At 34.6% G+C, this 26,328-nt stretch overlaps 1 protein-coding gene across 2 annotated transcripts in view; it reads right to left on the minus strand.

The window, feature by feature from the left end:
- Nucleotides 1-2,692: 2,692 nt before the first annotated feature.
- Nucleotides 2,693-26,328, minus strand: part of NKAIN2 (sodium/potassium transporting ATPase interacting 2) — a 215,116-nt gene continuing 191,480 nt past the window's right edge. Inside the window, exons 3-4 of one of the 2 annotated variants that reach the window (XM_031968411.1) lie at nt 15,835-15,916; nt 2,693-5,181 (exon numbers count right to left, since the gene is read on the minus strand). In XM_031968411.1, coding sequence (XP_031824271.1) covers nt 5,172-5,181; nt 15,835-15,916 — 92 coding nt within the window. In that variant the 3' untranslated portion in view covers nt 2,693-5,171. Of the gene's footprint in view, nt 5,182-15,830; nt 15,917-26,328 lie in introns of those variants that run through there. The other variant, XM_031968412.1, reaches the window with a different exon arrangement.

Raw genomic sequence — 26,328 nt, forward strand, 5'->3', positions numbered from 1 at the left:
ATAGCAATTATAATTTTTTATAAAAACAAATAACAGATACTTCCCTTTTTCTTCTAAATTTAATGTATCTGTCTAATAAGCCACAGTATTTCTAATAAACAGAATTTTTTTTGCTGTCACCATAGATATCATGCTTGGATTCAAGGGGCAACATGGCATAGTGAATAGGGTGCAAAACCAGAGATTGATTCAAATCTTTTCTCAGTCACATATCACCTACCTGATTTTTGGTAAGTCTTTTAATAATCTTTCTGGATCTTAGTTTCTTCATATGTTAAATGAGAAGATTCTAAGTAGCTTTCCAAGGTTGATTTCTATTTTAATGATTGAATCTAGTAAAATACTTAGTACTAAAACTATGTTTTATACAGTCTTCTATACTTTAGGTCAAAATCATCAAAGTTGCTGTAGCCTAGTGGGACAGAATCTAATTAAAATATAATAGGGAATTATTTAATAAAAGGAATACAATAAAAAAGAGGTAATGTGAATTTCTGGTTTTCTAAGTCAATATGCAACAGCAGGGATCCATCTCTATTTGACTTTGACATCTCAAATTACCTGTTCCAGGTAACAATTCCAGATTTCATTATGCCTTTGAATCATTATCATAAGCCTTAATTGCCATTGCTTTGCACAGTTCAGGACTTGGAGAAGATGCAGGAGACAGGTTTTGGAATATATCTCCAAAGCTGCCATTTAGGAAATACAAAAGAAAACAAAATAAAAAAAGACTTCCAACTTAGTCTGCTTTTATATCATTTGTCTTTTTTCAGAGTGTGTAAGAATAAAAATCCAGTCATCTGAGCTTTCTTAGACTGATTTTAGAAAAGCAAACAAAAAAAATTTCATTGCATCATGTAAGTTATTTAGAACAAAATCTTTTTTTCTGTAATAAAATGGCCCACAACGAATCACTTCATTAGCTATATTATATGAGTATTTGCTACATACCTCATTTCACCAGAGACAGAAGATGGTAGTCTTTTAAAAGAGAAAAAATACAGGTCTTATTGCAGTGTGATATTTCCTGGGATTATAAACCTATATAAGCAAAGTACAAAGATGCTGGACTCCTCTGTCGACGAAGTATCTAGTTGGCCCACCAATCAAGTGAACTTATGAACCTCAGCATCCCTCTGGGCCAGAGTAAAGACCGGTGTCAAAGATAGCATAGTACCATGGATGTCTTCCGTATCCGGAACCTCTGAAAAGGGTCCTTTTATCTTCATAAGAGGAATCATCTTTTTATGTGAATAAAGAGAAAAAGAAGTAGGAGGAAGGGATCAGCTCTTGTTCCTGAAAAGTACTGGGTGGTATGGGCCTGCAAGGTGATGCTTCATTGAATTTGAGGTTTCTTCATGAAACAGAAAAATGGTAGGAAAAAAGAAGAGGCAGCCATTCTGTTTCCTGATGTTCCCAACTTTCAAAAAAAAAAACCTCACAAAACTCATTTTGGTACCTTTCACTTAAGGAAGGAGAAACACTATAAACTGCAGAAGTGAACCACAAGAAAAAATCTAGAGCACTTTTGTAATAGCAAATAGAAAGTGCTGTTATATGTCTTTATTTGGCAAAAATCTATAGATCTGTACTTTTAAAGGGTGTCATGACTCCAGTAAGGTCTGGTTACCTGGGAACATCAGAATGCACCTCTAATCCTCACACCTGTGAGGATCGAAGGAATGTGGATTTTTGACCCAATTTAATCTTACAAATATATGTGAATTGAATCTTCGGTTCCTATTCTTATCTGGACTGTCATTCTGGCTCTCCTCTCACTGCTAACTAGTGGTGTTAATTCAAGAAAGATCCTTGATGGATGTTACGTGAAGTTCTTCAATTTCAAGAAAGCATGGAGCAGTGATTGAAGCCAGAGGATCTGAGTTCAAATCCTGTTTCTGATGATTGTCTGTGTGACCTTAGCTTCTCTGGGTCACAGTTTCCTCAGATATTAAATGAGGAGGTTGAATTCTGGCTTTGTAAGTTCCCTTCTAATTTGTACTCTACGATAGCATGAATAACAGGCTTTTGGGGTTGTCCTCTGTCATTGAAGAGTTAAAGACCTATAGTGACTTAAAGGTAGAGGGTTTCTATCTTCCTTTTAAACTCCCCAAAAATGTAATTCTAATAATTTTTATTTGCTTTCCTCTTCCCAAGGATTATACTATTGTTGTCATTTGTTGAAATAGATATGAGTCCTACTACTGTTAGTCATAATAAATGCATTCTTGTATTGAAGGAGCAAATAAGTGACCATTTTGAATAATCTTCTTGGATGGCAGTGGGAATGTCTGATCCCTTGCCCAATTTAGTAGAGGTTATTTAATATACTAGCCTCACACGTTTGACAACTGTCAGGTTGCTACTGACTCAAAATTCCAGATGAGCAGGTAAAATAAAATGATATTTTCCAAATGACGGCAAGTCTATTACAGGCAGTCTTACAAAAGAAACCTTTTAGTGTCAGGAGATAATGAAAATATGTGTTACCTATGACTGAGCTAAAATGATGCCATGACCTGGCAATTTCTATTCACTGCTGACACATTTCAGTGTGGTTCAGGACCTTACCATTGCCTTCATGTAAATGTAATAGGATTCTACAGTCTAGTATATTGCCAGACTGCTTACAACTTGTGTGAGAAGCAGCAGGGGCTCCAAGGGAGAACTCAGACACTGAATGGTTTTCTTTTTTTTTTCATTTATTTTTAAAATGCAAATTACACTAATAAGTCAAAAAAATCACTTCTGTTAAAAATACATTCAGAATTAACAAATGCCAAGTAAAAGAAAGAAAAAGACACATCAGGATCATACCTTTTGCCTTCTGAATATTAGGTTTTATAACAAAAGCCCAGCCTAGAAAAATAGCATTCTTTCCTGGATTTTGAGGAGGATACAGCTGCTGTATAACTTGGATGTTATTCCAGATATAGTCACACTACTGTGCTCAGAATTGCTCCCATGACATTTCTGTCCACTGAACATTGTTTAGTAGTCAACATCATTTCTTGTTTTAATGTGTGAAGGGGGTGATGGTGACTTGGCTTCAACTTAAAGGAGGACTATGAGGGCCTATTATGTGCTGGGTGAGCATATGTACTCACCCATACATACATACACATGTACGCTACAGCAAAACCTCATTATGACAAGCATGTACAGGGAAATCTCATAAAAATGTTGTCATTCTGATCCTGTCTTGAATTTTGCGTTTATGTTTTGATGCCAAAAAATCAGCTTGGGATCAATATTTTCCCCTCAATTTGTTATTCAGACATGCAGGAAATGTGCATGTGAAGAGGTTTCACTGAGGAATTTGAGATTTTATATTTTATACATGTATATATAGACACACATGTATAAGCCACTAGAAAAAAATGCAAGTATAATTCCTGGAACCTGTCTTTGTAGCTTACTTTCCAATGGAGGACTTTTGTTCCTCTGTTTTCTAGACAATTTTTAAAGTAAATATATATAATATATATATATATTTTTGTGTGTGATACAGATATCCATGCAAACACAGTAAACAGGACTTGCTTCTGTAGATATGGGCAGGCTCAGGTTCCATACAAGTAATCTCAGAACCTCCACTAAGGAGTAAGAAATAGGAAAAAAAGTGATTCTTTGCTAACTTAAGCTGTTCTAAACTTGGATTTTACTTGTCCCTTACAGGTGTTGGGAGGGCATTATTTCCCCCCCCATTTTCTGAAGTGTTCCAAGGTGTTTCCAAGAAAAGAAACAAGGGCAATCCAAGTTCCTGAAAAGCCTGAACAAATATGTTTACCGCTAATGAAAGCCACATAGTGCCTAAAAAATACAGCTCAAATTCAAAACAAAACGATATTTCCTAGGAGTTCAGAGTATTCCATAAACACATTGACCTACTATTAAGTTCCCAAAGGCATCTTGTTGCCAACTACATAACAGCACAGTTTTTTTTCAGCCACAATAATACAGGAAGATTAAAATACACACTCTAACACACAACAGATCCCCCAAATACCACAAAGAGATCTCAAATATTTCACCAAGGTAACTATTTCCCCTCCCTACCCCCCACCCACAAAAAATAATCTCATATGCGGAAGTTAGAAAAAAAAGGTTCACTTACATCAGATCTTCCATTTGAATTAGATATAAAAGAGTAAACATAGCTAATACATATTCAGTTGGCCTCTGTTGATAGAAATCTGCAGATGTTTCTGGAGTTAGTAAAAGACATATTGGAAGTTACTTAGAAAAGCACCTAGAGTGCACTAAATAAAAATAATGGGGTTAACGAAGCTGTTTCCAGGAAGGTTAGTAGTTTAATGAGTTTTGCTTTGTGTTTCCCAACCCCCTCCCCCCTCATCATGTCCCTTCCCCACGACCTTATTTAGTATTATAAAGGTTATTGTCAAGATTATTATTGTTATCATTACTTTTTGGCCACTGTGTCGGCTCAATAGTAAAGCACTTCACTGACAGCTGGCAGTTTATCCCACAGAAGCTCTGGAGCTACTGAAACTAGGCAGTCTTGTTCCCTGACATGAAACACGCTGACTTAAAACTTGGTTTGTTTTCCCCAGAATGAACAGCAGCCTGAAGGAAGCTACTTCAGAGAGCCTGCACTGAGTTTCTCTGGTGTGTACAACTTAGATGGGTTAAGGCAAGTATGTACTGTACAGCCTTTAGGGCAAACAACCTGCCGTCTGTATAGACTTCAGTTACAAGGTCATCATGGTATTATTTTATTATTATTATTATTACTGTTATTATTTTGTAATTACACTAAGGAGACTTGGTGCTATCAGGTGAGTGGAGGGCTGTCGGATGATTCTTAACTGGATGACACCATAATTCAGGCTCTCCCATTAGTAAGAATGCAGAAGGTAAAGGGAAAGAATGGGCAGCAGGGGTCACCAACACTTCTCCTTTTGGACCTTCCAAAGGCCTGGCAGGAAATCCAAGACAGGGTCTCCTGGGCATCTGTCTGTGTTTGTTAGGAAGAAGAGGCCAAGTAGAACTAGTTATTTTTGTGTCTCAGCTTATGTTTGGTGGTGGTTGTTTTTTATTTTTTTAAACACAGATAAGTTGCTTCTTGCTCTTTGTAAAACACAGGAGGCCATTGTGAAACAAGTTCTTTGAAAGGTCCTTGAGCTGACACACTGAAGTCACATTGCTTACTTGGACCTAAAGGAGAGATAAGGAAAAAAAAAAAAAAAAGATGTTTATGAACAACTCAGAGGTGGATTAGGAGATTTAATTCATCACCTTCCCTCTCTTCTCCAAGCACGGGCAGAACAAATGAAGGACATAGCAAAAAAGATTTCAAGAAAGGTCTTTTCTTCCCCTCTTCCTCACTCCTCCCATCCTCAAATCTCTTGGCTTTAGTAGTCCACTATTTTTAATGCTGCTGCTCACTTAGGTTAGGAGACAGAATACAAACTCTTCCAGGGGTTCTCTGTGGGAATTTCCTGTATATGAGCCTGTTTGCTGCTGATTACTTCCCCTTATCCCCCTCCAAAAACAAAAAAAAAAAAATCTGTAGAGGAAGGGAAGTCACTGAATGTAAAAGCAAATTCTGCATATTCTAATGTAATGTGAGCATATTCTAATGGAATGGTCTCATGGATGACAGCACCTATCCTTCTTCTATGTGTATTCAGTCCACATAAATGAGGATCTCAGATGACAGGGGAAAATGGCTGAACTGTAAGACATGAAATCCTTTTCTCTCCAGGCTTAACTGAATATAAGCTAGAAGAACACCTGAAGAATTACAAATCAACAAAAGTTAGAGCCACTTTAACCAAGGAGGATCTCTGAACACTGAATGTGGGAGCAATAAAAAGAAAAAAAGAAAGGAAAAAGAAGAAAAAAAAAAGACTTTCTTGAGAATATTGTTCAGGGTCTTAGTCACACAACTCCTGTCATGTTTAATGGAAACCCCTGCAGCTAGAATGACACACACTATCAAAGCATCCTCCTCTTAGTCTAAGGAAGCTCACATTCTTTTCAGTTGGTATATGCGTATGTTTTTACTTTGCGTGAACAGCCCATATTGGTAAATTACTTTGATTTGAAAATCTTAAGGTTTGTAGATAGAAAGAAATGTGAAAGTTGCAAACAGACACAAAGATGACAGACTGGAAACTCTGAGATCCTATGTCATTTTCTGTGAATTAGATTTGTATTGGGCTGAGGGCTGAGTATTCATTTGCTTGAACAGACAATAGCTATCAATTTTCTAGCCTTTCTGATTAGAGGCAGTGGGGTGGAATAGAAAGAACACTGAATCTAGAATTAGGGAATTGGACTTATATCTTTATACTATTACCAGCTACCAGTGTGACTTTGGGTCAGTCCTCTAACTTTTGCAAATCTCAAGTTTTCTCATTTTTAAAATGAGTGGGTAGGATTAGAATGTTCTCTAAAGATTCTTCCAGCTTTAAATGAATAATCCTATAAATAAATACTTGTGTGCTACAAACTTGGAAGAGACACTCATCCAAAAAAAGTACAAATAAACTAATTTCAGAAGGGAACCAAAGAAATCTAGGAAAATGTTAGAAATCAAAATAAAGAAATTCAGATGGTGAGTGTGAATTAGTAGAATAGAGAGAATAAGGTATTCAATTGAATACTGGATTTGACCTAATATACCTGTATTCAAATCTTTCATGAGACAGTTCTTTTTCATACTGGATAAATCAGTGACTTCAAAAGTATATTTTAACATTGAATTTATGAGTCTATGTGCATAAGATAATAAGAATAGTTATTCTAGATTAAATTCTCCTTAGACTATAATTTGGAGGATGTTTTTAGGAAACATGGAAAGTGCTCTTTATTATGTAAATTTCAAAATCTTGTGTTCTATAAGCATCCCCACCTACCCCTTGAATTCCCATCTCATGGATGCTGCCAGTTTATGTTTTGGGACATGAGGTTGGAATACTCTTATAGTTAAACTATGCTCAGGTGTCACTAAGGCAAAATCAGTTGGTTACAAGTATATGATCTCATCTTTTCTTCTCTAGTAGATTGTCCCCTTTATTATTACCATCCTTACTTATCTTTTATTTTTTTCCTATGGGCTGCTTCCCTAGCTGCCTACAAATATGATCATGTCTCATTCATCTTCAGGCATCCTTGGGTTGATTCATCCATTTCTACTGGCTACATTCCTATACCTTTTCTTTCCTTTCTGGCTAAGTTTCTTGAGAAGTCCATAGTCTATTTTTAGTCACTGCCTATATTCTTTTTCCTTTATGCTCTTCTTTTTAACTATGTAGTTAAGAAATTTGACTTCTGATCTGACTCTCTCCAAATGATCTCTTTATTTTTAAAGAAATGTTACCAATGGTTTCTTACTGTACATTTTTTACTTTTTGTCCACCATGTCTGGAATTCTTGCCTCTCTCATCTTTCTTGCTGGCTTTCCTGACTGTCTTCAAGTCTTTGTTAAAATCCTACTTTCTGCAAGAAGTTTCCTAATTCCCCTTAAAGCTAGTGACATCTTTCTGTTTGTTGTTCAATTCTCATTTGAGTTCTCTTGGCAAAGATACTGGTGAGTGGTTTGCCATTTCCTTGTCCAGTTCATTTTATAGATAAGGTACTGAGGCAAACAGGGTTAAGTGACTTGTCCAGGGTCATACACCTACTGAAGCAGACTTCAGATTGGTACATGTCCACTGTGCCACCTGGCTACTCCTTCCTTCTTAATTATGTCTAATACATGTTTTATACAGCTTGTTATATGTAGTGGTTTCATGTTGTCTCCCCCATTAGATTGCAAGGTCCTCAAGAGCAGGTACTTTTTGTATGATAAAATGGTTTTTATCATACTTTGTATCCTCAGCACTTAATGCTAGCATATTATATTAACTTAAATGTTTGTTGACTGATTTAATCCTTCTTAACTCTATTCCACTGATGCAATTATTTTAAGGTTACATGAGGTTAAAATACTCTGTTACCATTTGATCTTCCACATTCCAGGAAACCAAAATCAATTTCTTATATTTGTTTGACACATATTCTAATTCTTTTGTTTAAAATAGAGTGCACAGTATTTTGCTTTTAATGAGCTCATGGTCTTGTAATATGTAGTATGTAAAAATGTAGGTCAGAGGCTAGAATAGATCATCTCTGACAATTCTTTCTATTCTGAGATTCAGTGACTCTAGACTTTTTTATTTCGAGTTGTGCTAATATATAAGTTTTATTAGAATATTTTAAAAGAGCTATCACTATGTTTTAAATGTAGGTGATTCAGCATTTCATCCACACACACACACACATATACATTCACACTCCTAAGACAGAGGGAGCAGAAGTGCTAGTAGAGACAAACACTAAAATTCTGGTAGATTGCTGCTTTGTAGGTTACTCCATCCAATGAATTCAGACTTACCAAGTCATAGATTTGAAGCTGGGGGGAACCATAAAACTTTCTCACTTTTTATAAAGAGATAAACAGGGGCAAATAATGAGATAATAGATAATAATAAAGGAGATAATAAGGGGCAAATCTGGGATTTCAATCTAAATTTAGGTGATGCAGAGGCTATAGCACTGGACTTGGAATCAGGAAGACTCATTTTCCAGAGTTCAAATCTTGCCTTATATGCTTTTCAGCTGTGTGACTCTGGGCAAGTAACCTAACACTGTTTCCCTCATTTTCTCAACTAGAAAATTAGCTACAGAAGGAAATGGCAAACCACCCCAACATTTTTGCAAAAGAAAAAAAAAACCTTGTAGGGTTACAAAAAACTTAAGATTACTGGAAAAACAACAACATTGAATTGAACTTCTGACTCCAAATCAAATTCCTTTCTCATTGTACCACAATGCCTCTTTGAATAATGCCTTCTACATTTCTACATCTTTGCACCCAAGTGTTCTTTGTAAATGACAATATTTTGATATGAATTGTGATAGAGATGATAGAAATAAATATTATGTGATAAATATGCTTCTCTTTAGACTAAATACTTTTCTTTAAAATTGTTGATATCTTTTGTTTCTACCAATTTTACTTTTTCACATATCCCTCCCCTTATCCTACTCAGAGAACCTTCTACTATAATAAATAATAAAAAGATCAAAAGAAGTGACATACACATGCCTATTTTTTCCTACCTTTGTGAAGAAAGAAGTTATATTTTCCCAGCTATTCTTCAGGGAAATACTTGGTCATATTAACTACAAAGTGTTGAGTTGAAAATTTTTTTCTTTACATTTACATTATGTCATTTATTTATATAGTCACACATATTTGTGTTTAGATAGTTTTCGTAGTTCTACTTACTTTATTCTGCATTAATTAATTCTTAATTAATTAATTATGATAATATTCTGAATTAATATATGTATATACATGGTTCTCTGGATGTATCTATTTTTTTAAATGATCAACTCTTTACTCACTAACTGATAGACATGAACATTGCTTCAAGTTCTTTGATGTAATGAAAGAGTGCTTTTTTGAATATTTTGTATATTGGCATCTTTCTTTCTGAAACTGACTTCCATCCAGAGATAAGTAGTATCTCTGGATCAAAAGCCATAGTTATTTTACTGCTTTATCAACATAATTTTAAATTGTTTCCCAAAATGATCAGATGAATTTATAACTCCTCCAACAGTGTATTTAATAGGTATGTATATCTTTCTGTAGCTTGTCCAACTCAATTTCTACCTCCTATCATTTGTGCCAGTTTAAGTGTGAATTTAAATAAGTGTTTTTGAGTCACATTGAGTCTAATAAATAGAGAAACTTTTTATTTGGTGATTTATAGTTTGCATTTCTTTTGAGAGCTCTTTGTATCTGTCGATTACTTATCCTTTGAGGTATGATTATATATATGTATATGTATATATATATATATATATGTTCAATTTTTCAAAATAGAGAATACAAGAGTATGTTGGTAAAGAAGTTTAAAATATTATTATCTATCATTAGCATTTGTTTCTGTGAATCTCAATTTTCTTTGGTATTTTTCCCATTAATTTGTTTCTTCTCACTAGCATCTGTTGATCAGCAAAGAGGAAATTCATATGAATGACTGATAGAGACAATGGGTATCACTAGAGCAGAGTAAGAGGAATGGCCGGGTCTGGTGGGTATTGATGGGCTGTTCCTTAGCATGGGCATATTTTCATTTTTTGCTTGGGCTAAAATTATGTGAGATCATGATTACAGACAGCTTTTTGTGAGTGACATGTGGATGTATTTGTTGGCTTCTGCCTTATGACAGCCTTCCTTCTGTGCATTTAATAAAAGAAACAGAAGTGTGCATATGCATTTTGCCTCTTGCAACACAATAGAATCATTTACATATGGAAGAAAGCAGCACTTAAGTATTAAAAATTTGTATTTCTAAGAATCATCATTCTGGGTTTCTTTGTCTCAAACACATGTTCTTATATATCTTTTGATTTCTTTGTGATGCTCATTTTTCCTCCATTGTAGCTATAAATATAACCAACTTTTTCCCCTTTACATTTCTTTTTTTGCATTAAGTTAAAAATGTTTTATGATGCCTATTTTTTTCATATTTGGATTTATCCTTTTCTCTCCACCCAATGAACAACATATCCCTCTTATAACAAAGAAAATCTATGAAGTAAAACTTCCTCTTTAGTGATTAAGTCTGCCTTGTATATGCAAAATTCTATTCCTACAATTTCCTACCCTTCCATCTGAAGAAAAAGGTACTTTTCATTATCTCTTCTCAGGGATTGAGAATGATCATTAGTATTATACTCAAACCTTATGGTTGTTCAAGTATATTTTTGTTCATATTATTTTTATTACTACTTTTTTTTTTCAATTCTGCTAACTTCCCTTTGAATTACTTCCTATAAATCTTTTCATGCTTCTTTGAATTCTTTATATTCAGCTTTTTTTCATAGAGTTTCCATTACATTCACATACCACAATTCGTTCAAATGTTCACTAATTGATGAGGACTCACTTCTTTGCTACAATAAAAGTACTGCTATAAATATTTTCCTCTCTTCATTTTCAACCACCTGGTATATAAGCTAGCAACACACTCTGGGACATTTCTTTTCTATAGGCTTCCTTGAATGAGTGAATTATAAGAATAATGATTAAATAGAAAAGGAGTGACTGCCTACTCCAATGTCATCACACAGGAACATTGTCAAAACATTTTAACCAAATCACATCATAATAATGTAAAAACCCATTGTAGTATTATTTGGTCATTTTCTCAAGACTCAAAGGAGAACATTTTTCCTGTGGAATTAATGATGCCCCATAGTATTGTCTTGATTAATGCTAATGTCTTCTGCCTATTCATGGTGTTAGAATACCTGTAGAATGTATGCTTGTAGCATTAACTTTGGCTTAGTTAGGGAATAATTATCTAGTCTGTAGATCTTTGAAAATCTGTCTCCTTTGTGTTCATTTTACAGTCCCACCAGAGGCATTACCAAGATATAGGGAGGGAGAAAAGGAAGGAAATGTTAATGAGAACATTTGAGAAACACTTAGATGTTATGTCATATTATATTTCATTTGTTAGAGGGGAAATTAAGGCTCAGATATTGCATGATTTGTTAGTAGCTTGAGTAGAAAGTTTGACTAAAGAAAGTAGTTTTTAAACAAAAATCTTTGAATTTAAATTATCTATTTCTGTGTTAAATGTAAGTTTGTTGCAGAATTTTCTCATTATCTATGATTTAAAAGCCACATCAGAATAAAGAAACTGATTCTATACTTCGAAACTATGACATTAAAAACACAAGTAAAAAACTTTATGGGAGTTTTTATTAGAGAAGGATGTTTGGGACCTTACTTTCTTCAAAGCCATATCTACATGTCTAATATTATGTGAGTCATCACTATACAGTGGAAATGGAATTAATTGGAGGACATAGATTCAAATTCTTCTTGTAACAACTTGTGGGACCTGAGCAAATCATTTTAGCTGTCTGTGTCTCAATTTCTTCATTTGTGAAATGAAAAGATTGAAATAGATAACCTCCAATGTCCCTTTAATTTTTGTATCTAAAATCTTAAACTACCTCAAATCTCTCCAACTGTAATTGGTTTCTTGAATGAATGCATTAAAAAAAAACATAAGTGCTTACTACTTTCAATTACTTTGTATATTTATACAATTGCAAGCAAGTCTCTGTCCTCAAGAAACCAATAGGGGAAAACCATACGTACAGAGGAGTTTTAGCTGGAGGGGAGTGTTTTGGAAGTGTCAATTTTATTACTGTCCTCAGAACTAGAGTTAGAAAGTAGTGGGCACATGCCAAGTGATATAATACAGTAAAAAGATGTCATGGGAATAGTAGTATAGTGGGTCTGGGTCAGGGCTAACCATAGTAAACGCTAGCCAGGCAGAAGCTGTGTCCAAGGATTGGACCTAGTATGTAGTAACATAGCACCTTCCTCAATATACTTTATATTTTAGGACCTAGAAGGAAAGCTATATGAACGGGGCCTCATGGATATCAAATCCTATATGCCTCCTGTATACATACAGTAACCATTCTAGAACAGGCTTTTATCACATCATTAATGGACTAATGTAATAACCTGGTTGGTCTTTCTGTCTCTGTCTCTTCTCTTATTCCAATCCTTTCTCCAATCAGCTCCAAAATTATCTTTTTGTAAACAAAAATTAAATTTTGTTTTTTTTTTCAGTTAGCAAAATATTGCCTTCTCTCCCTCTCATTTCCTGCTCACTTCCCTCCCCCTCCACTGGCCATGAGAATACACACAGAAAAAACAAACAAAAAAAGCCCAGTTATAAACATGTATACTCAAGCAAAAAAATTATTTTGTGTTGGACATATCTAAAAGAAAAAAATTGTGTATATATGCATATACATATATACATAAACACATTTTGACTTTATACATGTCCAATATAAGAAATCAGATTTATATATATTTATATGTAAACACATGTACACAGTAGATACATGTAAAATGGATGTGTAAGTACATATAGATAGAACATTATATACATATATACACAAATATATGGCAGCATCTTCCTAAATATACTTATTATATTCTGTTGTCTAGTTATACAATTGAATATACACCTATGTGTATGCATGTATGTGTGTTTTGCAATATGAGTCCATCAGCTCTCTATCAGAAGAGGAGTACCATTTTTTCATCAGTCTTCTGGAATTATGATTGGTCATTAGGTTGGATCAGAGTATCCAGGTTTTTCATTGTATAAATTGTTCTCTTGGTTTTGTTCACTTCATTCTTCATCAATTCGTAAGTTTTGAAACCATTCTCTTAGCATTTTATCACATTTATATAATATAATTTATTAAGCTATTCTCCAGCTGATAGGAACCCTCTCAGATTTCTATTTTTGACACCTCAAAAAGAGCCAGAAATATTTTCATATATTATTAGAGTTTGTTTTGTTTAGGGCTTAACTCCCTTTTAATCTACTCCTTGAATTGCCTTTTCTTCTTTCTCTTATATTTGCCAGCTGATTGCATTATATTTCTGTACTTAACTGAGTGTGTATGTGTGTTTTTGAGTGCATGTACTCCCTTCCTTTGGCAAGTTTCAATAAGAATATGGTTCAACTGCAAGCTACTTTCTTTCTTCCTATAGACTTCTTTGTGTACCCAATTATGTAAAATAATTTTCTCTAATCTTTGTTTTCCTTTTCTATTTTTACATCATCAAGATATAACCAAACTGTTCTCTACTTTTTGTCTAATTATATCCCTCCTAGAACTTCTAATGATGATACTGTTCAGAGGGGAAAATGAATCACCTCATTGTATTAGAATGTAAGCCATTATTTAATCCCTTAGATTTGTTCATCTGTAGTTAACTTTTTGTTTCTCTCCTATATCTCCTATCTCTTCTGTATTTGAACTGAAAAGTTTCTATGCAGCTCTATTCCTTTTTATCAGAAGTACTTGGAAGTCCTCTTTTTATTAAACTCATTCCTCCCCCCTGCTATTTTCAGGGTAAGCTCTTCTTGGCTATAAGCCTATATACCTTGTCTTCTGGAATATCATATTCCAAACTTTCTACTCCTTAATAGTAGTAGTTTCTAAATTGTGTGTGATACTAATTGTGGCTTCACATTACTTGAATGAATATTTTCTAGCCAATTGCCATATCTTTGTCTTTGACCTGAAATTCTGGATTTTGACGATAATGTTTCTGGGAGTTTTCACTTGGGGATTTTTCAGGAGATGAAAGATCATTTTCTGTTTCATTTTTGCCCTATGTTTCTAAGAGATGTATGCAGTTTCTTTTACAAGTTTTTGCAATATGTTTAGATTCATTTTTGTTCATAGTTTCAGTAAATCCAATGATTTTAAAATTATCTCTTCTCAATTTGTTTTCCTGATCAATAATAGCCTCCTTAGTACTGTTCTTTTCTGTTCTTTGATGCCTATCTATTTATTCTTCTACATGGAACAGGACAAATCACTTACCTGCTTAAAAATCTTTAGTGCCTTCCTAAAACAATACTTATTCTAATTAGTCTAATTATCACCTTCATTATATCTCCAGCAAATGGCCAAGAGTACTAATGGGAAAACTCACTATCTCCTCCTGAAGTAGATCATTATACTTTTGGGTAGCCCTAATTATTAGGGAATTTATTCCATATTAATCCTAAATCTGACTCTCTTAAGTTTCTACCCATTGGATCTAACTGTGCTTTATGCCTAAAATGCATTGCAAATTCCATGAGGGCACAAACTGGTATATCCCTCTTAATTCATAGCACATTACTTTATATGAAACAGATCTTTGGTAAATTCTTATTTAATAGAGGAAAATCCTTCAGAAATTCAGTTATCATCACACATAGCATAATGATTAGAATGCATAATGGGTATATTGCCTTGGACATTGTAGTCATCTAATAAGAGTGAATCGATAAATGTTTACTGCAATAAATTTGACCTCTTCACTTGTGAGACTGAACAGATAAAGATAAGTGTGGCTTCTCCAGTTTATGGTCAATTTGTAGTTTTCTTTTGTCCTTTCCTTTTAGTTTAAAATAATTTTCTAGGTCAAGCTGCCATGGAAGTTGGTTGATGCCAATACATACATACATACATATATATATATATACACACACATATATGTGTATATATATATATATATATATATATATATATATATATGTAGATATGGATATAGATCAGTTTTTCCAAGGAAATTTGCCTTTAAAAGAAAATAAGCTCCAATTCTATATCAGTAATCTGGAACACTTGATTTAATGGACTGCAATCTGATCATCCTTTCCACGTTCAATCCTATTCAATTCCATAGACATTAATAGAGCTCCTATATTTTAGAAATCAGTCTAAGTATTAGAAAGTCTACAAAAATAAATATCTCATTCAATATGGTGACTGAAAAGCAAAGTGGTTTGTTATTATTATAATTATCATTAAAGCAGGACTTTTTAAATGGTACAACAAATTTAATCTGTTTATCCATCCGTGCCCTCAAGGAGCTAAGTGTATTTGACTGAATTTCTGGGCAACTGACACAGCAATGTGGAATTATATAATATTAGAAATGGAAAGCATCTTAATCTAAGGTCTTCATTTTGAAAATGAGAATTCTCAAGCTCAGAATAGTTGATAGACTGACCTAAGGTCTCATAGTTAGTCTCATTGTTAAATTAATCAATCTTGATCACATGCATATTCTTTGGGAGTTCAAATATATAACTGCAATGATAAATGTAAAACAGGGGCAGTCAACTAAATGAATTCTGAATTACCTTCTCATTTCTACACATACAAGAAACATTGTAAAAACAAAAACAAAGTACTTACATGTACATGGGCTGTAGTTGTAAATGAGATGTCTTCTGTGGGCCTTGATAGCCATAAGAGTCGAATCCACCTATGAAATCAACTGAAAAGAGAAAATTACATTTTTAGAAACAACTTTTAAGGGAGATAAACAGGTGCAAAATTTCACAGAAATTAATATGGACCGAGCATCTAATAATCTATTAAATTGAGAGCAACTATTAGTGGGGGATATAAAAATAAAATGGTAGTTCCGTCAAGGTAATGATTTTTTTGTGGTCTCAGAGAACCAATTACAGTTTTACAAGAATTTTCTTACATGTGAGAAAGAATTATGTTCTCAAATTAGAAATGTCTAATTGGAATTTTTTTCTCAGTCTACATTGTTGATGTTTCCTTCATCTCCCCTGACTTCTGATGGAAGGGAGAAACATACAAAAGTGTAAAGAGACTGAAGCACCCATTGATGTTGACAAGAAATTAAAGTATTGAAAAAAGTTTCCATGAAAGTGAAATGGGATATTGTGATTTCATGTGAGGGGGACAGTATAAGGGTTTGCATAGAGTATATCTGACATTCAACACAAACCAGCAGTTGCAACAAACATAGCAAACATCTCTTATATGTTGTAGGAAACTGTAATGCTCCATTTATTTAGCAAAAGGGATTGAATCATGTTCTTCCTACAAAAAATTCCATGCACTGAAAATGACTGCAAAGTGAAAAGGCAAGATATGAGTAGCTATATCTCATCATATTGTCAGAGGTGAGAGGAGAAAGAGGTGAGAAAATCAATTTCTTCAGAAGACATTTTCATAGATATTAATAGTTGGGAGGTCAGGAATTATTGATTAAACATAAATGAATAAAACAGTTAATTGGAATAATAAATAAAGAGCTGGAATTGAAGTTAGAAAAACCTGAGTTCAAATACTGTTTTATACCCTCATTAGCTATGTGAACATGGGGCAAGTCACTTAACCTGTGTTTACTTGTTTTCTCATCTGTAAAATGGGAATAATAATAGTACCTACCTTTCATGATCATAATCTTATAACTATTTGTAAAGTCATTATAAGCTCCATTACTGCTGATGTAAGAACCTTGTAAGGAAAGTCTGCTATAAAAAGAAGTCTTGCTTAGGAACCACTGGAAACAAATTCACTCATGATGAAAAGAGACTCAACTATAAGGCAGCTTGCTGTAATATGGGTCTGAGAATCCTACTGTCAGCCATTATAGTAAGTGAGAGGAATATCCAACATACAGCATTCAGTGTTTGTGCTTTTGGAGCTGTTGTACATGCCTAATACTAATCACTTATTCTAAAAATTCAGGCTGGTCTCCCTCATATATAAAGATAGTTGGTTATCATAGTGGAGGAAGTCAGGAAGAGCTCAGTTTGAAACTTGCTTCAGGTACTTATTAGTTAAAATGAATCTGGATAATGAATCTACTTAATCTCTTTCAGCCTTAATTTTTTCATCGCCTCTACTTCCCTTATCAACTCACATTCATTCTCTATTCCAGCAGTTCCAAAACTTTTCACTTCAGATGTTCCATGGCTCTCCTTCCAGTTGCTTTCTTAACTGAGAATCTTACCTCACATTTTACAGATAAAATTGAGGCCGTATATTATGACCCCTCCCCCACAGCTCTTCCCCTGTTCCTCTCCCTCTCCTTCCCTCCCATCACTTGGATGCTTTTTGCCATTTTCTCCTCTACCTCTGACTCATATGATGAAATGGTCTTACTCCTTGCCAAGGCTAACCTCTCTAACTGTTCAAATGATCCCATTCCATCCTGTCTCATCCAGCTGATTGCCCATTCTGTTATCTCCATTCTCACTTATTTTCAATCTCTTCCTCTCTGCTGGCTTATTTCCTACTACCTAAAACATGGCTATGTCTCCCTTTGCTGAAGAAAACAATTCTTAATGGAACTTTCCATCCTCATTATCATCCTATGCCTTTGGCCCTTTGTAGCTAAACTCCTTGAAAAGTTTATTTTCATATTTCAAAATGAAAATTTTGTTTTATTTATTTCTCCACTTTTTTTATCTTACTCTCTTCTTAACCTTTCCAAAGTTAATAATGATCTTTGTTGCCAAATCTAATGACCTTTTCTCAATCCTAATTTTCCTTTAACACTGTTAATCATTCGCTTCTCTTACATATTCATTCCTCTCAAGGTTTTTGAGACACAATTCTTTCCTGTTTTTTTTTTTTCTATCCCACTGTTACTTCTTGGTCTCCTTTGCTGGACCTTCCTCCAGATCGTACCCTAAAACCAAAGGAGTCCCTTAGTCCTAGGCCATTTTCTCTTCTCCCTCTATACTTCCTTTATTGGTGATGTCATCAGTTCTTGTGGACTTAGTTAAAATCATTATGGTGATGATTCTCAACTACCTAATCTGCTCCAATTTTTCTTTTGACTTTCACTCTTGCATCTTTAACTGCCTTTTAGACATCTTGAACTGGATGCCTAGTACACATTTCAAATTCAACATGTTTAAATCTGAGCTCATTATCTTTGCCCCTAAATGCTATCTTCCTTCCCTATTACTGTAGAGGGCAACACCATCTTCCTAATCCTTCAGGTTCACCACCTAGGAGTCATTCTGAATTCTTTACTATCTTTCATTCCCTGTATCCAAGCTGTTGCCAGAGTCTGTCAACTTTTTGCAATATTTTTCAAATAAGCCCCCTTTTCTTCTCTGAAACTGCCACCACTCTGATGCAGGCCATCATCGCCTTATTCCTGGATTACAGCAAGAGCCTTTTGGTGCATCTGCCTTCCTCAAGTCTCTCTCACTCCAGTCTATCTTCGATTTGGTTCTGAATGATATTTTCCTAAAGTTCAGATCCAATCATGATATCACTCAGAGACCTTCATAATCTAGTCTCCATTTACTTTTCCAGTCTTTGTACACCTTATTTCCAGACATACATTCTTCAATCTTATGATACCTCCTGGCTCTTCTACACGTTTAGACACTCTATCTCTGGGCTCTGGAAATTCTCTGCAGCTATCTCCCATGCCTGGAATACTCTTCTTCCACTGTCTTGACTGCTGACCTCTTTGGCTTCCTTTAAGTTCTAATTAAACTCTTATCTTTTAAAGAAAAGATTCCTGAACCTTTCTTAATTCCAGAACCTTTCCTTTGTTATTTCCCATTTATCTTATGTGTAGCTTGTTTTTTATGCATTTGTTTGCATATTATCATGTTGGGTCCTCCATGAGATTGTGGGCTCCTTGAGGGTAGGGACTGACTTTTGCCTCTTTTTGTATCCCTATTCCCTTAGCATGATGCCTGGACAATTGTAGGCACTTAATAAATCTTTATTGATTGATCTCTGAAATGCGGATAATAGAACTCATAAAGTTGTTGTGAGGAACATATGTAGGACATTTTACAAACTTTAAAGAGCTCTATGAATGCTAGCTATTATTATGAGAAAGTAAATGTCTGAAGGAATAACTCTTTATCCTTAATCTTTTTAGGGATTATGAAGTTCTAGGAAAGAAACTAAAGACTTTAGGGGCACAGATGGTGTTTTTGTCACTGCTGCCAATTTAAGGAAGGGATTTCGGAAGAGAAAGGAAGATATGGGAAATGAACAGCTGGTCAAGAAGTCGGAGAATAGGATTTGTATTCTGGGCCATGCTTTAAATGCAGGAATTATGGGCTCTTAGCCAGGGATAAAGTATATCTTAAAATTCAGACAAATCTATCCACACATATCCTTGTAATACATATACCTAATTGAAAGGAGCTTATTATGAAATTGAAGGGAGAGGGAAGACACTGCTCACATATATCTGAATCCATACATAACAATAACACAGGCAGCACGTGTAACATAGAGTACTAGGTCCAACACAGGAAGAAGAAAATTAATGCAAAAACCCAGTAATTTATAGGAGAAAATATCCAAGAATATTAATAATACTAAAGGCCTGAGAATAGTTAACAGCTTTAGTTAATAGTTTAGTTAATTTAGTAATAGTTAATAGTTTTGCATTTCTAATACAAAAACATTACAGTTTCTCCTTTCATAGATTCTTACCAACATGTTCTTTTACGCTGCTTATGTTTTTTCTCATATGAATATTTCTTGATTTACAACACTATTCTAATACCCACTTTAAGTATTACTTTTAATTAATTGTTACTTTTGAATACAGTATTTTAAAAAAACAGTAATTTTCTACTGATATTCTAGTCATAAATCTCTTCTAACAAACTTGGCGATTCCCATTAGATGAAATTTACTCATTTATGTTAAAAATAATTCAGTTTTTTTGCTACTGCTTCCACAAGCTTTTTGGTTTCCTGATTCTCACAATCCCTTCTCCTCCTCAACCTCCTTTTATAGTTACATTTGGTTCATTTTATTTATTTATTTATTTTTTGCTGAGGCAGTTGAGGTTAAATGACTTGCCTAGGGTCACACAGATAGGACGTGTTAAGTGTTTGAGGCCAAATTTGAACTCAGGTCCTCCTGACTTCAGGGCTGGTGCTTTATCCACTGCATACCTACGTGCTCCAGATTTGGCCCATTTATTATGAGGCACATGGCATGATGGCTATAATGGTTTCACTACTAGGATCATTGCCATTCATCTTAGAGTTGCCCAACTATCATAGAGGCACCCGAGCTCCTTGGTTATTTATCATTAATCCATAGAAAATCCCCTCCACCAGTGTCTTATTGGCTCTCATTTAGTTTTAGTTTAGCCTAATCCTCTTGACCAGATGTCAGGGAGAGACCTCTCAAACTCTTGTTTTTTAGTCTCTGTGTCCAAAAGCCACCATGGCCAAATTTCTGACATCATTTTTCAATTGAGAGTGACCCATCCTTTTCCCTGCTCAGACTATTTCTAATTATATCTATTGATGGTCTGCTTGTTTTATTGACTTCCTGACTATAGATTTTCCTTCTTTCTTAGCACATCACAAAAATTCCCTCTTGACATCTGATATTCTGGAGGATACTTTAACTTACAAATACTAGGCAAGTGGTCAGAAACTGCCAGTAATCTAGTTTATATCTTATGGTTCCTCTTATGGTATATAAGAGCAAGTTCCTCCCAGGTGAGGAACTTTCATTTCTTTGGCCAAAATCCAGACTGGTACCAGGGTTTGTCCTGGACCTTCATTCCACCCCTCTCCCACCAACTCCATCCTCAAAGCTCATAAGCAGAGCCAGTAGGGATGGAATATCTTCCCATAAAAATTTATTATTCATTCCACTATTTCTTCTTTGTATTCTGAGAATAATGTGACAATATAATGTAGTGACTGATGAAAAAATCACCCTGGCCTGGATTTTTAATTAAGATGGATAATAGCTCCAACATTTATTTGCCTCAGTCATCTTTCTTGCCTTATTGAAGAGGCTTGTAATTGTTACATTCTTAAAGTCATTTCTTTTTGTATCCCATATCTTAAGGAGGAATATTTAAGTAACCATTCTTTTCTTTAATTGCACATTTTGGCAGTGATTTTCTCAGATTCATCCCTTATGGCTCTGATTTCAATGCTAATTTCTCCAAAGGGTGAAATGAAGTCTTCATTTCAGCATGTTGGCATATTCCCTACATTACTTAAAGCCTCATCAGTGAAAGTGGAAAGCAGATTAAGGATTTAGCTGGAATTGATGTCATCTTTCCAAGATTCTGTCCCTACTAGTGACAAAAAGGACTGCCCTTGCTTTTTAATATGGTGTATGAGTATTTGGACAAACAAAAGGCAGCATAAATCTAGTTTTTACTGGGAGCCATACTTGCTTCTTACCATGAGCTACATATTATAACCTGTACATGTTCTTACAGGTAATTTATTGAAATGAGTTGAAGTGCTGTGAATTAGTTTTAGAAAGTTGCACATATCAAAGGTCAATGACAGTATCTGTATAATTTTTAAAATACTGACCTACCTATAATCAATTACTTTACAAACACTTATGTCAAACATTTTCTTGCTTTGCTGAAATCATTTCATTAACAAGAACAATAATACCTTCACAGGCATCTTGCTTTAAAGGTTTTAAAAATACTTTCATTCATACTATACTTTGATCCTTATAACAACTTAGTGAAGGAAGGAAGATAGGTATTATTCTTACTCTACAGATGAGGAAATAAAAGTACAGAGAGGTCAGATGATTTAACCCACATCATACAGCAAAGACTAGAGCCAGGATCTTATCACCTTATAGTTGATACAAATTATATTTATAATCCGACTTAATTTTCCTATCTACAAAATGGGCATAATTATATTTGATTTCCAAGAGAGGTTATAGGAAGACTAATTAGTTTATATGTGTAAAATGCTATATCCATTTTAATTATTGTCATTTAATAGCACTAATATTGTAGAATTAGGAATTTACTAAGTGGTAGAAAATGCTTTCTGAATAAATATCTTTTGTAAAAACTCTGTCCTGTAGTGAGCTTTCCCCTTCCATTTAAACATTTTAATAATGAACACTGAATTCAGCCAACCCTAAACTATATATTTTTATATGTGTTAGCTGTGATGAATAGTAACATAAAATTATACCACTGTTGTTAATGAAAAAGTCACCAGTCAAGATACACTCATTTGAAGACAGAGGTGGAAAAGACCACGAGGGGAGACTTTTATGGCTATCCCCAGAAAGCTGAACATACATGTTTAGAAGAACCTGATTTATAGGCATTAAAGGAATTTGTGTGGATAAATGAAAATAATGCCTATGCTTATTATCCCTACAGGAGGGGATGTCAAGGGTCCTTACTGCCAATTCTACAAAAGAGATTTAGAGCATAACCAACCTTAGGCCAAATCACAAAGAAGCAAACTGTATGTGCTCTCTTGCCCCCTGCTACACCAGCTTCATGGTGGCAGTGATTCAGTTGACTATACAAAGCTTGAAGTATCTGGACTGTGCTAAAAGCTCCCCATGGACTTGGAGCTATTTTTCTCTAAGCACAGAAAATGTAGCCCTTCTCACTGGGTGCTTTATCCTGGCTGTGCCTGAAAGGTCACTCCAAGTGCCTTGCTACAGATATGTTCCTGGCAGTAGAGACGTGACTTGACTGAAATGAGACTCGTTAGCTAAATCAGTGCAGATGCTGCAGTTTTTAACCTTATTCATCAAAAATATTTTTTCAGGGTCTTCCTAGGGTCCTGTTTTGTGGATTATAAAACTTTCTCTTTTACTTTGTCCCCAGTCAAGTCTTATTTAATCCCTTAGGCTCATTGTCATACCAAAGCAGAAAAAAACATAATACCTATTATGCCAATGTCTTTTTGATAACCAAAGCATTTCCTTGATAACAGACATTTTCAGTAATTTTCCTAGGATTATTTCTTTTAAAGATTTCCTCTAACTTTTATTCTCAATTAAAAAAATGGAATTTTTCTCTCTTAATTACTTAGTTTTCTTTGTATATCCTGTATTTGACACATGGAGACTTCAGAAATGTTCATAGATTGGTTGATTCCCATAAATAACTGAGTTCAGATTTGTAAAGGCATCTGTTTGCATTTCTCCTATTGACGAGGCTAATTATATTCTATTTTTAATGAAGTATTATATCCTTCCAGTTTGGTTGGTGGTGTTCAGTTACTTGTGAATAAGGGCAAGAGGTTGAATTTGAGGTTTTCAAAGACATCTTCCAATTTTGTCTCAATTTCCATTTCAGTAAAAATCTGAGACAGAAAATATAGTGGAGGGGCTAAAGAGAGTGCTTAAGAGTTGTAGGAACTCTGTTCAAGTCTCACATCTGAAGTGATCAGTTATGCGAGCGTAGAATAGTCATTTAGCCTTTCAATGATCCATGCAACATGTCAGGATAATTCCTTATTCACTTTGGTAAAGGAAGTTTCTTCTTTTGAGATACAACGATAAACTCAAAAAATCCATCCAAAAAATAAATGACATACTATAGTTTATTTGGGTAATTTGTTCCTGGAACCAAATTGTGGGAATAAAATGTGATAGGATTGATATTCTTGAGATTATAATATGGGCGGGAGAAGTTTGAACCACATGTCTATTTTTCTTTATTATTATTATTATTTTTTATTATTATAGCTTTTTGTTGACAGAACTTATGCATGGGTAGTTTTTCAACATTGATCCTTTCAAAAACTTCTGTTCCAACTTTCCCCTTCCTTCCCTCCATCCCCTCCCCTAGATGGCAGGCATGGACTACGTCTTTTATAAATACATATACATATACATACGTACACACACACACACACACACACACACACACACACATATATAGTTGTCAGTTGTTATTTCAGAGTTATTCTATATTTCCTAAATATTGTTGAAGGCAACACCATCCTCCCAGTAATAAGGCTTGTGATTTCAGTACTTTCTTACTTTCATTCACCCCATTTATATACTCATACAGCCACCACTTATTATTTCTTGTTTGGACTTACTGCATTAACTTTCTAATAGTTAACTTAAATCTCTCCCTCTCCAATCCAGCCTCCACTCAGCCCAACAAAGTGATTTTTCTAAAGTGATCATGTTATGCCTTCTGCTCAAGTAGTGCTAGTGCTTTCCTATTATCTCTAGAATCAAATAGAAACACCTTTGTCATTTTTGTTGCTCAGTTGTTTCAATCATGTATAACTCTTCATGACTCCATTTGGGATTTTCTGGGAAAAATACTAGAGGGTCTGCCATTTCCTTTTTCAGCTCATTTTACAGATGTGGAAACTGAGGCAAACATGGTTAAGTCACTTGCCCAGGATCAGTAAGTATCTGAGGCCAGATTTTAACTCAGCTGTTGTAATATGCTCTAGATAGCTAGTTGTCATGAATATGTGTTTCTATCCTTTCTTTCACCTACTTTGTTATTAAATGATCTTTATAACTTGGATTTTTCATTTTTTCCAGTCTTCTTTCATTTTATTTCACCAGGATGCTGGCCACTCTTGTAATTCCTCAAACACAACATTCCATCCCCTTTCTCAATGTTTTGATACTGACTGTCCCCTATGCCTGAAGTACTTTCATAATAATATCTTAATTTCCCTAGATTCCTTCACATTTGAAAGAATTATAACTCAAATCTTATCTTCTTTAAGAAAGTTTTTTCTGCTTTCCCCAGCTGCTAATACCCTGCCCTCCAAGATGATCTCAGTCTACTCCACACATATTTTGTATGTACCCAGATATTTACCTGCTGTTTTCCTATTCAATGGGAACAGGCACTATGCTTGTATTTTTTTTCTTTCTTTTATTCCAATTTTATAGTACAATGCCTAGCATATAATAAATGTTTAGCAAATATTCCTGGACTGACTCATCTAATCAAATTAAAGTCTATTTAATTCAACAAACATTTAGTAAGAGCCAACTTTTGGTAAGGCATTATGAATACAAAGACAAGAACAAAACAGTTCCTACCTCAGATGACATGAAGGGTAATGGAAAGACTCATAGTGAATGATGTGAGTAGGCAGCAGCATATTAACAATCCAGAAATTTCCCCTACAACTATTTGAAGTAGTCATTTAACCTTTCAAAAGGGGAGGGGGGTTACGACTCACTACCTCCACAGGCAATCCACTTCATTGCTGGATAGCTCTAATTGTAAGAAAGGGTTCCTCCACCCCCCTTCCCTCCTGCCTATAGGTATGCTGCCCTCTGTTGCCCACACATTTGTGCTTATGCCTGTAGGATTTGCTTGATAATGCTAGTTCAGCCTTTTGGGGCTAAGTAAAATAAGCCCAACTTTTCTTCAAATGACAGTTATCAAAATAAACTAAAGACATATCATGTCCTCTTTTAAGTCTTCTCTTACAACAGGATAAATAGAGAATTCTTTCCACTGATCTTCCTATATGATGCATAATATATATCTCCTGTCCCCTTACCATTTTGGTCACACTCTGGTTGCAAATATTCTTCTTAAAATATGGTGCCTAAAACAGAACAAAATACTCAAGATATGATGTGACCAGTGTACAGCAGGATTTCATGCTCTCTCATTCTGAATACTATGCTTAAATTAAACTCTTAAATTATTGAAAAGCACCTGGAAATAATCTTGCAATGATAAGTACTTTTTTTTACATTGCAGGTTTAAGGATGAAACAAGAACCCCAAGCACTTGTTTATGCATTCATTCATCTAACCAGCATTTTTAAATACTTACTATATGCGAGATCCCGAGAATACAAAAATATGATGAGATACCTTCAATTAGCTTGTAATTTACATGCACAGAGACCTGCAGAAATGATGAATTTTATACAAGGTGAATTTGTTAACTAAGGAAAGCTTAGTGTCATAAAATTGCCAACCATAGGAGAACCTTTTCTTCAGATAGGAGACTGTCCCTAGTTCTAGAATAGCAAGTCCCTTCTTAATTCCTAAGTGACTTTTGGGAAGGATGTAAGGTCCAAGGGCATGTAGGTGAAGCAGGGGATAGAGCATCAGGCTTGGAGTCAAGAAGATCTAGGTCACACCTAGCCTCAGACACTTAACTAGTTG

The sequence above is a fragment of the Sarcophilus harrisii genome, chromosome 4, assembly GCF_902635505.1.
Source record: "Sarcophilus harrisii chromosome 4, mSarHar1.11, whole genome shotgun sequence".
NCBI lineage: Eukaryota > Metazoa > Chordata > Mammalia > Dasyuromorphia > Dasyuridae > Sarcophilus > Sarcophilus harrisii.